This window comes from Falco peregrinus, chromosome 9 (assembly GCF_023634155.1).
Source record: "Falco peregrinus isolate bFalPer1 chromosome 9, bFalPer1.pri, whole genome shotgun sequence".
Lineage (NCBI taxonomy): Eukaryota > Metazoa > Chordata > Aves > Falconiformes > Falconidae > Falco > Falco peregrinus.
In genome coordinates this window covers 20,234,129-20,245,213 of record NC_073729.1, presented here as the reverse complement: position 1 = coordinate 20,245,213, position 11,085 = coordinate 20,234,129, and the positions used below count along the sequence as shown (strand labels likewise).

Genomic DNA, 11,085 nt, shown 5'->3' with positions numbered 1-11,085 from the left:
CGCCGCTGCCCTTGGCGCCTGCGCCGCTGCCCTTGGCGCCTGCGCAGTGCGCGCGGGGTCAGGACGCCCCGGGTCCTTGGGGGAGGTGAGCGGGGGGGGCCGGGGCCGCCGGGGGGGCCTGCATGGGGTGCCCGGCAGCGCTGTCGTGGCTTGTCCTGGCCGCCGGGTCCCGCCTGGGAGAGAGGGTGCGGCCCGGAGGCCTGGCAGCCCCCCCGGAGCCTGCCTGGGGCCGGGGTGTCGGGGTGGCTCGGTTCCTTGGGGCGGGGGGCTCTTGTCTTGGGTGCTGGAGGGTGGGGAGGGGGTTTGGAGTAGGGCTTTGGGTGCTGTGGGGTGGGTGGGTGGGTCTGCCTGGGTCTTTCGACAGGGGGAGCGGGGTGCCCAGGACACCTGGGTCCTGTGTGTGTGGGGATAACTGGGTCCCTTGGGGGAGGGTGGGGGGGAGCAGAGCGCCTGGGTCCCCTGGTGGGGCACGACAGGATGCCCGAGTCCTTTGGAGGAGGATGGGACACCTGGGTCCCTTGTGGGATGTGGGGGGACACCTGGGTCTCTTGGTGGGGGGATATTTGGGTCCCTTGTGGGAGGTGGGGGGTGGACAGGACACCTAGGTCCCTTGGCAGGGATATCTCTGGGTCCCTTGTGGGAAGGTGGTGGTGGGACGACAACAGGACACCTAGGTCCCTTGTGGGAGGTGGGGGGACACCTGGGTCCCTTGGCAGGGGGATATCTGGGTCCCTTGTAGGAGGTGGGGGGGCGGACAGGACACTTGGGTCCCTTGCGGGGACACGCACAGGGTGTCTGAGTCCCTTGGCGACACACACACCTGGGTCCCTTGGGGGAGGTGGAGGTGTGTGTCCAGATGCCTGGGACCCTTTGGGGGGGGGTGACAGGACACCTGAGGCCCTTGTTGGGGGATGTCAGGATGTCTGGGTCCCATGGTGGCGTAGGACACCTCGGTCCCTTCTAGAGGAACAGGATGCCTGGGTCCCTTGGTGGGGGGACAGGACACATGGGTCCCTTCAGAGGGGGGCAGGATGCCTGGGTCCCTTTGGGGGGTGGGTTGGCAGCAGGCCATGTGGGTCCTTTGGTGGGGTAAACAGGACACCTGTGTCCCTTGGAGGAGGGTGACAGGATGCCTGGTCCTTGGTGGGAGGAGGGGTGCCTCGAGGCTTGGGGTCTCTTCTGGTGGAGGGGTGGGGGCTGGGACATCTGGCTCCCCTGTGGGAAGTGGGGGGGCCAGCACCTGAGGGCTGGCAGTGAGCGTCAGGCCAGACCCCTCTGCTGGCAGCAGGACCGGCCATGGCAGCGCTGCGTTTGCTGTACCGGGCTGCCTGCGCAGGTAAGAGTCACGCCGGCCCCCCCGTTGGCCCCCTTTCCCCAGCCTGAGCCCCCCCCCTCACCCCTCTGTCTGCCCTACCCCCAGGCCCGCCAGCCCCCCTGGGCTACCTGCGCCCGCTCAGCACCAGCCACCCTCGGGACTCCTACAGTGAGTAGGGGCGCGCTGCCCCCCCGGCCCTTCCCTCCAGCCCCGTGTCCCCTCTGCCGGCTGGGCACAGCTTCCCTCTCCCTGCAGAGTACGTCAACGTCCAGGAGCCAGCCATGGACATGCGATCCATCACCGACCGTGCTGCCCAGACCCTGCTGTGGACGGAGCTCTTCCGAGGTGAGGCCTGGAGCCGGCTCGATGCAGCCGCTGGCGGATCAAACCCCTCTCAACCTCCCCACGTACAGCCCCTGGCTCATCTGTGGGGTGCCGGTCCCCCTGAGCATGCCAGCACATCCCCCCTCCCCCCCACTCCATCTTCCAGGCCTGGCCATGACGCTGAGCTACCTTTTCCGGGAACCGGCCACCATCAACTACCCATTTGAGAAAGGCCCGCTGAGCCCACGCTTCCGCGGGGAGCACGCCCTGCGCCGCTACCCCTCTGGAGAAGAAAGGTGCATCGCCTGCAAGCTCTGCGAAGCTGTCTGTCCAGCGCAGGTGAGCCTTCATCACCCTCATCTTCCTCCCTCTGGCTCTGGGGGTCAGCAGGCTGCCCAGCGCGGGAGCTGACGGTGTCCCCCGGCCCCGTGGCAGGCGATCACCATCGAGGCCGAGCCCCGAGCTGACGGTAGCCGCCGCACCACCCGCTATGACATCGATATGACCAAGTGCATCTACTGCGGGTTCTGCCAGGAGGCCTGCCCCGTGGATGCCATCGTGGAGGTGAGTGCGGAGCCCCCCTGCCTGGGGCGGCACAGGGGTCTGGTGAGCCTTGAGGGCAAATGTCTCCCATCCCGGCAGGGCCCCAACTTTGAGTTCTCGACGGAGACGCATGAGGAGCTGCTCTACAACAAGGAGAAGCTGCTCAACAACGGCGATAAGTGGGAGGCAGAGATTGCGGCCAACATCCAGGCTGATTACCTGTACCGGTGACCGCCGCGTCTCCTCCCCACTCCCCTAATAAAGGGTCTGGGGGGGCTCTGCCGCCCCTGTCCGTGTTGGGGGCTCTGGCCCCTTCCTAACCCAAAGCTCCGGCTTTCTCTGTGTCTCTTCCTTTCTGGCACTGGGGCAGGGGAGGGGTCGAATCCCCTTCCCTGAGCCTCGGGGTGGTATTCTGGGGAGGGGAGCAGGGGTCCTGGGGGTGCCATCACCCGTGCCAGGCTGGGGGCACAGGAATGGGGGGGGGGGAGCGAGTGGCAGTGGCGAGGCAGGCTGGGGTGGGGGGTGCGTGGGGGGCAGGCAGGGGCAAGGGGCGAGCGCGTGCCCCTCTCCCCGGGAGGGGATGCCCTGCCTGCAGCCAGCCCCCGCGGCTGGGGGTGGGGGGGCCCTGGTGGTACCGGCTCCGGGAGGTGGCAGGGGGTGTGTGTGTGGGGGGGTCTCATTTCCATGCTCCACGGGGGATGGCGGTGCGGGGGGGCGGTTCTGGCTCCGTGCTCCCGGGCCTTCGGGGTCCCGGTGGCGGAGGGGAGGGGGGGGGAGGCGGGCCGGTCCCTCCCCGCGGCCGGGCCCTTCCTGGGGAAGGAGGAAGTGCCGAGCCCGCCCCGCGCTCCCGGGTAGGGGCGGGCGGCTCCCGCGGGGGGGGGGTCCCGGGCGGCGGGGGGGCCGGGGCAGCCCCGGGGGGCGGCCAGTGCCCGGCGCGGGGGACGCGGTGGCGCTGACTCAGCTGCAGCTGAGCGGGGCGGGCGCGGGGGCCGCACACGGGACCGGGGCGGGGGGGGGCGGGGGGATCTGGAAAGTATTTTGCAAGCCCGGTGCTGGGAAGAGCCGCGTGGGACCGGGGCGGGTCACTTCCCCCTGGGCAGAGCTCCGGGGACACCCCGGCTCGCCTCTGCAGGACCCCGGCTGCCCCCCCAGTCCTGCTGCAGACCCCCGGGGGACCCCCAGCCTTGCTGCGAGCACCCCCAGCCCCACTGGAAGCCCCGGGGTTCCCCCCTCCCCCACCCCCCCGCCAGCCTCCCTGCCCTCTGCAGGGTTCCCCCCCCCAACACCACTGCCACCCCCGGGGTACCCCCCAACCCCACTGCCACCCCCGAGGTGACCCCCCCAGCACCACTGCCAGTTCCCCCCTGGTCCTCACCCCCTCCCTCTGCCCCCCAGGCGGGTGCCCTTGTGCCTCCGCACCCCAGGGCGGGAGTGGGGTCCCCGGGGGACACCATGGGGTCCCTGTTCCGCAGCGAGGAGGTCTGCCTGGCCCAGCTCTTCCTCCAGTCTGCCTCGGCCTACAGCTGCGTCAGCGAGCTGGGCGAGCGCGGGCTGCTCGAGTTCAGGGACGTACGTAGGGGTCGGGGGGCTGCAGGGGGGTTTGGGGTGCCATGGGTGCAGGGGGGTTGGTCTGGGTGGGGTTGGGTGCCCTGGGTGCAAGGGGATGGGTACAGGTGGCTCAGGGTGCTCTGGGTGCAGGGGTGTTAGTCTGGGTGGGTTTGGGTGCCATGGGTGCAGTGGGGTTGGGGTGGGTGGCTTTGGGTGCCATGGGTGCAGTGGGGTTGGAGTGGGTGGTTTGGGGTGCCATGGGTGCAGGGGGTTGGTCTGGGTGGGTTTGGGTGCCCTGGGTGCAGCAGGGTTGGGGTAGATGCTTTGGGGTGCCCTGGGTGCAGGGAATGGTTGCAGGTGGTTTGGGGTGCCCTAGGTGCAGAAAGTTTGGGGTGGGTGCTTTGGGGTGCCGCGGGTGCAGGGGGTTTGAGGTGGGTGCTTTGGGGTTCAAGGGATAGATGCAGGTGGGCTTGAGGTGCCATAGGTGTAGGGTTGTTGCTCTTGGGGGGTTTGGGCCCCCTGGTTGCAGGCATTGGGGGGGTGTTGGCTTGGGGTGCAGTTGGTGCAGAGGGTTTGGCATTCAGTGGATGCAAGGAATGGATGCAGGGGATTTGGGGTACTGTGGGTGCAGAGAGTGCGGGTGTTTTGGGGTGCTGTGGGTTTAGCCTGGTGGCTTTGGGGTGCCATAGGTGCAGGGGGTGGATGTGGGTGGCTTGAGGTGCCATGGATGCAGAGGGCTTGGGGTGGGTGGTTTGGGGTGCCATGTGTGCAGGGGACTGGATTTGGGTGGTTTGGGGTGCTCTGGGTGCAGGGGGTGGGTGCAGGTGGCTTGGGGTGCCCTGTTCCCTCTGGGGCCATGCTGTGACTGTGCCCCCCTGGCAGCTGAACCCCAACGTGAGTGCCTTCCAGCGGCGCTTTGTGGGCGAGGTGCGGCGCTGCGAGGAGATGGAGAAGACCTTCAGTGAGTGCCGGGGGGGCTCGGGTCTGGCTCTTTGGGGGGCTGCCTCAGGGGGTGCCCCCCCCTCCCCGACCCCCCCCACCATCTGACGGTGGCTCTCGCAGCCTTCCTGCAGCAGGAGCTGCGGGGTGCTGGGCGGGTGCTGGGGCCGTGCCCAGAGAGCCCGCGGGCGCCGCTGGCGCGGGAGGCACTGCGGGTGCAGGAGCAGTCGGAGCAGCTGGCGCAGGAGCTGCGGGAGGTCAGCCACAACCGCGCCTCCCTGCGTGGGCGCCTGCGGGAGCTACGCCAGTACCTCCACGTCCTGCGCGAGGGCCAGCGCTTCACCAGCCTGCCGGTGGGTCCGGGGAGGGGGCTCGCCATCCTTGTGGGGGCTGCCCTGCGCCCTGCTTGCCCTCCGCAGCCTCACCTCTGTGCTCCCCATCACCACAGGCCCCGCTGGGCTCCCCACCGCGGCCCCGGGCGCTCTCTGAGCGGGAGCCCATCCTCGATCCCTCCCTGCACCAGCACCTCGACCGCAAGATCAAGTAACAGGGGCTGTGTGTGGGGCGGGGGTTGGAGCGGGGCCGTGGGGCGGTGGTGTGGCCGTGGGGTGGTGGGCATGGCTGTAGGATGGGAGTTGGAGCGGGGCCGTGGGGCGGTGGTGTGGCCGTGGGGTGGTGGGCATGGCTGTAGGATGAGAGTTGGAGCGGAGCCGTGGGGCGGTGGTGTGGCCGTGGGGTGGCGGGCATGGCTGTAGGATGAGAGTTGGAGTGGAGCCGTGGGGCGGTGGTGTGGCTGTGGGGCAGTGGGCATGGCTGTAGAGTGAGGGTTGGAGATGAGCCGTGGGGCAGAGGTGTGGCCGTGGGGCATGGCTGGAGGATGAGGACTGGGGAAGAGCCATGGGGCAGGGGTCTGGCCATGGGGTGGGGGCAGCAGCAGAGCCGTGCTCGTCCCAACACCCTCACTGTGTCCCTGCAGCTTTGTGGCCGGTGTTATTCACCCATGGCGGGTGAGCGCCTTCGAGCGGCTGCTGTGGCGCGCCTGCCGCGGCTACCTGGTGGCCAGCTTTGTGGAGATGCCGGAGCCCATGGAGGACCTGGCCACGGTGAGCAGGGCACTGGGGTGGGGGCTGGCAGGGAAGAGGGGCCAGGACAGCTGGGGCTGACATGGGCTTTGCTGTCTCCAGGGCGAGAGCATCACCTGGGTCATCTTCCTCATCTCCTACTGGGGTGAGCAAATCGGGCAGAAGATCCGCAAGATCTCGGACTGGTGAGCCAGGGGCCCCACGCCATGCATCCGGCCAGGCAGAGGTTTATTTAGCAAGACCCACTCTGGATCCCCGCGACGGGGACAGGCTGGGCCACCTTGGGGAGCTCTGGTCCCCCTGACACTGTGGTGTCCGTCTGTCCCAGCTTCCACTGCCACATGTACCCCTACCCGGAGAGCGAGGCCAGCCGGGCGGACACCATGAGCGGGCTGCACAGCCAGATCCAGGACCTCAGCGTGGTTAGCTGGGCACTATAGTGGGGACCGGGGGGGCCATGGGGGGTCCCCCGTCCCTGACCTGTGCTGGGCACCCGCAGGTGCTGGAGGAGACAGAGCAGTACCTGGCACAGGTGCTGGACAAGGTGGCGCTGGCGCTGCCCACCTGGCGGGTGCAGGTGCAGAAGATGAAGGCCATCTACCTCATCCTCAACCAGTGCAGCTTCGATGTCACCGAGAAGTGCCTCATCGCTGAGGTCTGGTGCCCCGTGAGGGACCTCACGCAAGTGCAGGACGCCCTGCGCCAGGGATCGGTGGGTTGCTTGGTGTTACCATGTCCTTGTGCCAGGGTTTGTTCGGTGTCCCCATGCTCAGGGTTGCTCGGTGTCCCCATCCGTGTCCTCGTGCCGGGGTGCGAGGCAGGGGGTGCCCTGTGTCAGGCACTGGGTGCTTTCCCCACAGTACAAGAGCGGCTCGAGCGTGGAGTGCTTCGTGCAGCGCATCCCCACCTCGGAGAACCCCCCCACCCTCATCCGCACCAACAAGTTCACTGCTGGCTTCCAGAGCATTGTGGACGCCTACGGGGTGGCCAGCTACCAGGAGGTGAACCCTGGTAAGGCCCCCCGACCCCCTGCAGCATCCCAGACTGGTGGGGGGGACACCCTGTGTGACATGATCCCTGTGTCCCTGCAGCGCCCTACGCCATCATCACCTTCCCCTTCATCTTCGCCATCATGTTTGGGGACGTGGGGCATGGGCTGCTCATGTTCCTCTTCGCTCTCTGGATGGTGCTGTATGAGAACAGCCCCAGCCTGCAGCAGGCCAGCAACGAGGTGAGCAGGACGTGGTTGGGGGTGTGGGGACCTGGTTGAAGGTGTGGGATGGGGGTGGTAGTACAGGACAAAGGCAGTATGGGGCAGGGTTGGAGGTGTGGGAGGGGGACAGTGTGGGGCATGGGAGGTGGTGGATGCAGGAGCCATGTTTGCCCCCACCAGATCTGGCTGACGTTCTTCGAGGGGCGCTACCTCATCCTGCTTATGGGGGCCTTCTCCATCTACACTGGCTTCATCTACAATGAGTGCTTCAGCAAAGCCACTGTCATCTTCCCCTCTGCCTGGAGCGTGGCCACCATGGCCAACCACTCCTCCTGGAGGTGTGACTCCCAGTCCCCCAGTGAACCCTGCCTGTGTCCCTGCCTGTACTGACACCCCCTGCTCTACCCACAGCTCTGCCTACCTTGCCACCCACCCATCCCTCACCTTGGATCCCAACATCACCGGCGTCTTCCGAGGGCCCTATCCTTTCGGGATCGACCCAGTGAGTGTCCTGTGGGGGAGAGGATGGGGTGGGACCCTCGGTGGGGTGGCCCAGAGTCTCACCCACCTTGTCCACGACAGATCTGGAGCTTGGCCACCAACCACCTCAACTTCCTCAACTCCTTCAAGATGAAGATGTCCGTGGTGCTGGGCATTGTGCACATGGGTTTCGGTGTCCTGTTGGGGGTCTTCAACCATGTGTGAGTCCCTGTGGCTGTGGGATCTGGCCACCCATGATCATGCTAAAGGGACTGGACTCACCTGGGTGGGGTGGGTGAGTGGAGTCCTGGACCCCTACATTTGGGTGGGAGCCCAGGTCACGCGAGGGTGTGCCATGCTGGGCTGAGCTTGGCTGATGTCCCCCTGCCCAGGCACTTCCAGCAGCAGCACCGGTTGGTGCTGGAGCTCCTGCCCGAGATGGTTTTCCTCCTGGCGCTCTTTGGCTACCTCGTCTTCCTCATCTTCTACAAGTGGGTGAAGTTCAGTGCCGCCGACTCCCTGGTAGCCCCCAGCATCCTCATCCACTTCATCGACATGTTCCTCTTCACCTCCAACGCTGACAACCTCCCACTCTACCGGGGGCAGGTAGCACCCCACCAAGATGGGGGGCACCCACCCAGGGACCCAGTGCCTACCCTTCCCCTTGCCCAGGCTGGGAGCAATGGGGAGCCCTGTGGGGGCCGCTGTGGTGGTGGTGGGGGTCTCCCGCTGTGTCATGGGTGGGGCTGTTCTCAGCTTGGGTGGCTGGTGCCGTGGAGGACACTGAACTGGTGCCCCTGTGCCGCAGGTGCCGGTGCAGACCGTGCTGGTGGTGCTGGCGCTGGCATCGGTGCCTGTCCTGCTCCTGGGGACACCGCTGTACCTGTGCTGCCGGCAGCGCACGCGGAGGACCGGTCGCCCTGCGGTGAGGCTGGGGTCGGGGTGGTGGGGCTTGGGCAGGGGGGTGCGGTGGGGTCTCACCACTGATGCCATCACCTTGCAGCTGGTGACGGCGGGGGAGCAGGAGCCGCTGCTGGAGGGGCAGAAGGCTGGCAACTCTGTCAATGCCACCAAGGAGGACGTGGAGAGCGGGGGGCACAGCCCTGACGCTGAGGTGAGGGGAACTGGTCTGGTGGTCTTGGGTGGTGTGGTGGGGGTGGCTGTGCCCCGCCGCTGACATCCTGTGTCCCTTCCGTCCCTGCAGCACCTGGACTTTGCTGAGATCTTCATGCACCAGGCGATCCACACCATCGAGTACTGCCTGGGCTGCATCTCCAACACCGCATCCTACCTGCGGCTCTGGGCACTCAGCCTGGCCCATGCCCGTGAGTCCCCCTGGTCCCCTGCGTGCCCCGCCCCGGGGCTGGGCTGAGCCTCAACCCCTCTGCCTGTCCCTGTCCCCCCCTTCCCAGAGCTGTCAGAGGTCCTATGGACCATGGTGATGCGCAACGGCTTCGTGCGGCTGAACTATGTGGGCGGTGTGGTGCTGGTGCCCGTCTTCGCCGCCTTCGCCGTGCTGACTGTGGCGATCCTGCTGGTGATGGAGGGGCTCTCCGCCTTCCTCCACGCCCTGCGCCTGCACTGGTGAGCCTGGCTGAGGGCGTGGGGTGCCGGTGGGACGGGGTGACTGATCCCCTCCAGCGCCACTCCTCACCGGCCACTCTCCTCGGCAGGGTGGAGTTTCAGAATAAGTTTTACATGGGCGCCGGGTACAAGCTGTGCCCCTTCACCTTCGCCTCTGACACCTGGGAGTAGAGTCGTCCTGCGCGGGTCCCGCTGGGGGCTCAGGGCATCGGCCGGACCCAGTCCCCACCCTGCTGCAGGCAGCTCAGCCAGGGGGGCTGGGGGGCAGCGTTGTGCCCCCAAATCCCCAAGGCTGAGGGGCCACGGGGGTCCGGTTGCAGCATCCTCCCCATTCCCTCCTCGGCAGCGAATAAAGCTGTCCCCGTGGCTCGTCCCCACCTCCGCGTCTCCATCCCTTCTGCCGTGGGCTGGGTCGGGGGTCCTGGCATCTGTGCCCCCACCCATCACTGCTGCCCGTAGCCGAAGGTGGGGGCCGTGGTGGGGCCGTAGGTGCTGAGCGGGGGGAAGGTGGGCAGGGGGTAGGGCAGGGTGCAGGGCTTGGCCCCCACATAGACACTGCGGGGGCAGGCGAGGGGTTGGAAGGGGGGTGCGGGCAGCTCAGGGAAGCCGGGGGGAGCTGCTTGTGGGGCTGGTTGGGGGGGGTACGGCAGCAGCCAGTCCTCCATGGCTGCGAGGAGCCCCTGCGGGGGGGAGAGACAGCAACAGGGGATGGTCAGTCCCCCCTCCAGCCCCCCTACCTTTCTCCTGCTTCTCAGGGCGGGAGGGCAGCGCGGTGGCTCGGGCACGGGGCATTGCACCCAGCAGGGACCCTGCTGGCACCCCGCACCTGCAAGAGAGATGGGGGGCTCAGGCGGGGGGATGGCATTGAGCCCCTTATCGTGGTGTCGGAGCGGCGGGGCCTTACCACGGCTCAGGGTCACCGTCCCGAAAGCCCTTGGCAAAGGGGTTGCTGGCGATTTTCAGCTGGGTGATCTGTGGAAGGGAGCAGGGTCAGGGGGTCTCTGGGGGCGTCCCCCATGTCCCCCCCGCCCTGGAGCTCACCCGGTGGTTCTGGTAAGCCGTCACCGCCATGAACTGGGTCTCGGGGAAGCTGAAGGACTTGAAGTTCTGGTGGGCAAAGCGCTCACTGTCCCGTCGCGGGTCCACGAAGACCACGTGGAAGCGGGGCTGGTAGCGGTGCATGGAGTTGAGGATGATCTGGGGAGGGGGGAATAGGGGGAGTGGGCAGGACCCACTCCGTGCAGGGGCGCATCGTGTCCTCCTGCACTGCCCGCCCCAGGGCTAGGTCCTCACGTGGCCGTTGTCATCCAGGAGGTTGTTGGTCAGCTTGAGCTTGTCGAAGGAGACGATCTGCCGCATCCACTGGGCACCCTTGGCTGGGGAGTCGGGGTGGAAGTGGACGCGGCCGGGGGCTGCCGGGTCGGCCCGTCCCGCTGCCAGCCAGGAGGAGCTGTGGAAGGCATACCTGCGGGGCAGGGGGGCTCAGCACTACCCCAGGATCCGGCCCCCCCCAGCATCCCCATCACCCAACCTGTATCTCTTGTCATCCAGCGGGATGAAGTCCATGAGCAAGACATAGTCAGCCAGCGGGTCCAGCCCCGACAGCTTCACCTGGAAGGTGGGAAACATCCTCCTGCGGGGAGGGGGGGTAGGAAGGAGGTGCCCCCCACCCAGCAGCCTCCCTGTCCTGCTCTGGTACTTACCTGCCTGCCTTGGTGACGATCATCTCGGTGCCCAGGCGGTTGAACTCCTCCCAGAGGCTGCCCATCTCCAGCCGTGCCGTGGCGTGGCACACGCGCCGGTTCTTGCTGCTGGTCCCCGGCCCCTCGCCTGCCCACCCGAGGCCAGTGCCGCAGGGGGGCCCCTCGCCTGGCCCCCCCAGGAAGGCTGCGGAGGGGGGAAGGGGTGTTTCAAGGGGCCTGATCCTGCACCCCAGATGTGCACCACCAGCTGCCCCATCACATCCTTCCCCCCTGGAGGGGGGTGGGAGGACCGGGGAGTCCCTACTGGGGTTTTATCCCCCTCCCCATTGCAACCCCAGTTGCTCGTGGGTCTGG

The 11,085-nt window shown here is 67.5% G+C and overlaps 2 protein-coding genes across 6 annotated transcripts; both read left to right on the top strand.

Moving 5' to 3' along the window:
- The first annotated feature begins 20 nt into the window (after positions 1–20).
- On the top strand, positions 21–2,508 carry NDUFS8 (NADH:ubiquinone oxidoreductase core subunit S8). 4 transcript variants are annotated; one of them, XM_055813410.1, is made up of 7 exons: positions 21–85; positions 1,289–1,336; positions 1,421–1,483; positions 1,571–1,660; positions 1,806–1,978; positions 2,075–2,203; positions 2,282–2,508. In XM_055813410.1, exons 2-7 carry the CDS (start codon positions 1,297–1,299, stop codon positions 2,411–2,413), a joined length of 627 nt encoding a protein of 208 aa, XP_055669385.1. In that variant the 5' UTR covers positions 21–85; positions 1,289–1,296; the 3' UTR covers positions 2,414–2,508. The 4 variants fall into 4 exon arrangements, with proteins under 4 accessions (XP_055669385.1, XP_055669386.1, XP_055669387.1 ...); XM_055813411.1 differs by having other exon boundaries at positions 31–85; positions 1,286–1,336; XM_055813412.1 differs by lacking the exon at positions 21–85 and adding an exon at positions 834–838.
- Positions 2,509–2,943: 435 nt separating this feature from the next.
- On the top strand, positions 2,944–9,405 carry TCIRG1 (T cell immune regulator 1, ATPase H+ transporting V0 subunit a3). 2 transcript variants are annotated; one of them, XM_055813359.1, is made up of 20 exons: positions 2,944–3,033; positions 3,578–3,751; positions 4,613–4,691; positions 4,793–5,022; positions 5,118–5,212; positions 5,646–5,772; positions 5,854–5,936; positions 6,080–6,173; positions 6,251–6,463; positions 6,612–6,762; positions 6,843–6,982; positions 7,145–7,302; positions 7,376–7,466; positions 7,547–7,665; positions 7,837–8,050; positions 8,253–8,369; positions 8,448–8,558; positions 8,649–8,769; positions 8,857–9,028; positions 9,118–9,405. In XM_055813359.1, the coding sequence occupies exons 2-20, from the start codon at positions 3,635–3,637 to the stop codon at positions 9,197–9,199; spliced, it is 2,514 nt and encodes an 837-aa protein (XP_055669334.1). In that variant the 5' UTR covers positions 2,944–3,033; positions 3,578–3,634; the 3' UTR covers positions 9,200–9,405. The 2 variants fall into 2 exon arrangements, with proteins under 2 accessions (XP_055669334.1, XP_055669333.1); XM_055813358.1 differs by lacking the exons at positions 2,944–3,033; positions 3,578–3,751 and having other exon boundaries at positions 4,485–4,691.
- The last annotated feature ends 1,680 nt before the right edge of the window (positions 9,406–11,085 follow it).

What these genes read in the sequence shown, in the direction of transcription:
- NDUFS8 (XM_055813410.1), top strand. Translation starts at nt 1,297, where the DNA reads ATGGCAGCGCTGCGTTTGCTGTACCGGGCTGCCTGCGCAG. An exon ending in GTACCGGGCTGCCTGCGCAG is followed by an intron (nt 1,337 to 1,420) that starts GTAAGAGTCACG and finishes CCCTACCCCCAG; the next exon opens with GCCCGCCAGCCCCCCTGGGC. An exon ending in CCGTGGATGCCATCGTGGAG is followed by an intron (nt 2,204 to 2,281) that starts GTGAGTGCGGAG and finishes CCATCCCGGCAG; the next exon opens with GGCCCCAACTTTGAGTTCTC.
- TCIRG1 (XM_055813358.1), top strand. Translation starts at nt 4,493, where the DNA reads ATGTGTGCAGGGGACTGGATTTGGGTGGTTTGGGGTGCTCTGGGTGCA. An exon ending in GGAGATGGAGAAGACCTTCA is followed by an intron (nt 4,692 to 4,792) that starts GTGAGTGCCGGG and finishes TGGCTCTCGCAG; the next exon opens with CCTTCCTGCAGCAGGAGCTG. An exon ending in GCCAACCACTCCTCCTGGAG is followed by an intron (nt 7,303 to 7,375) that starts GTGTGACTCCCA and finishes CTCTACCCACAG; the next exon opens with CTCTGCCTACCTTGCCACCC.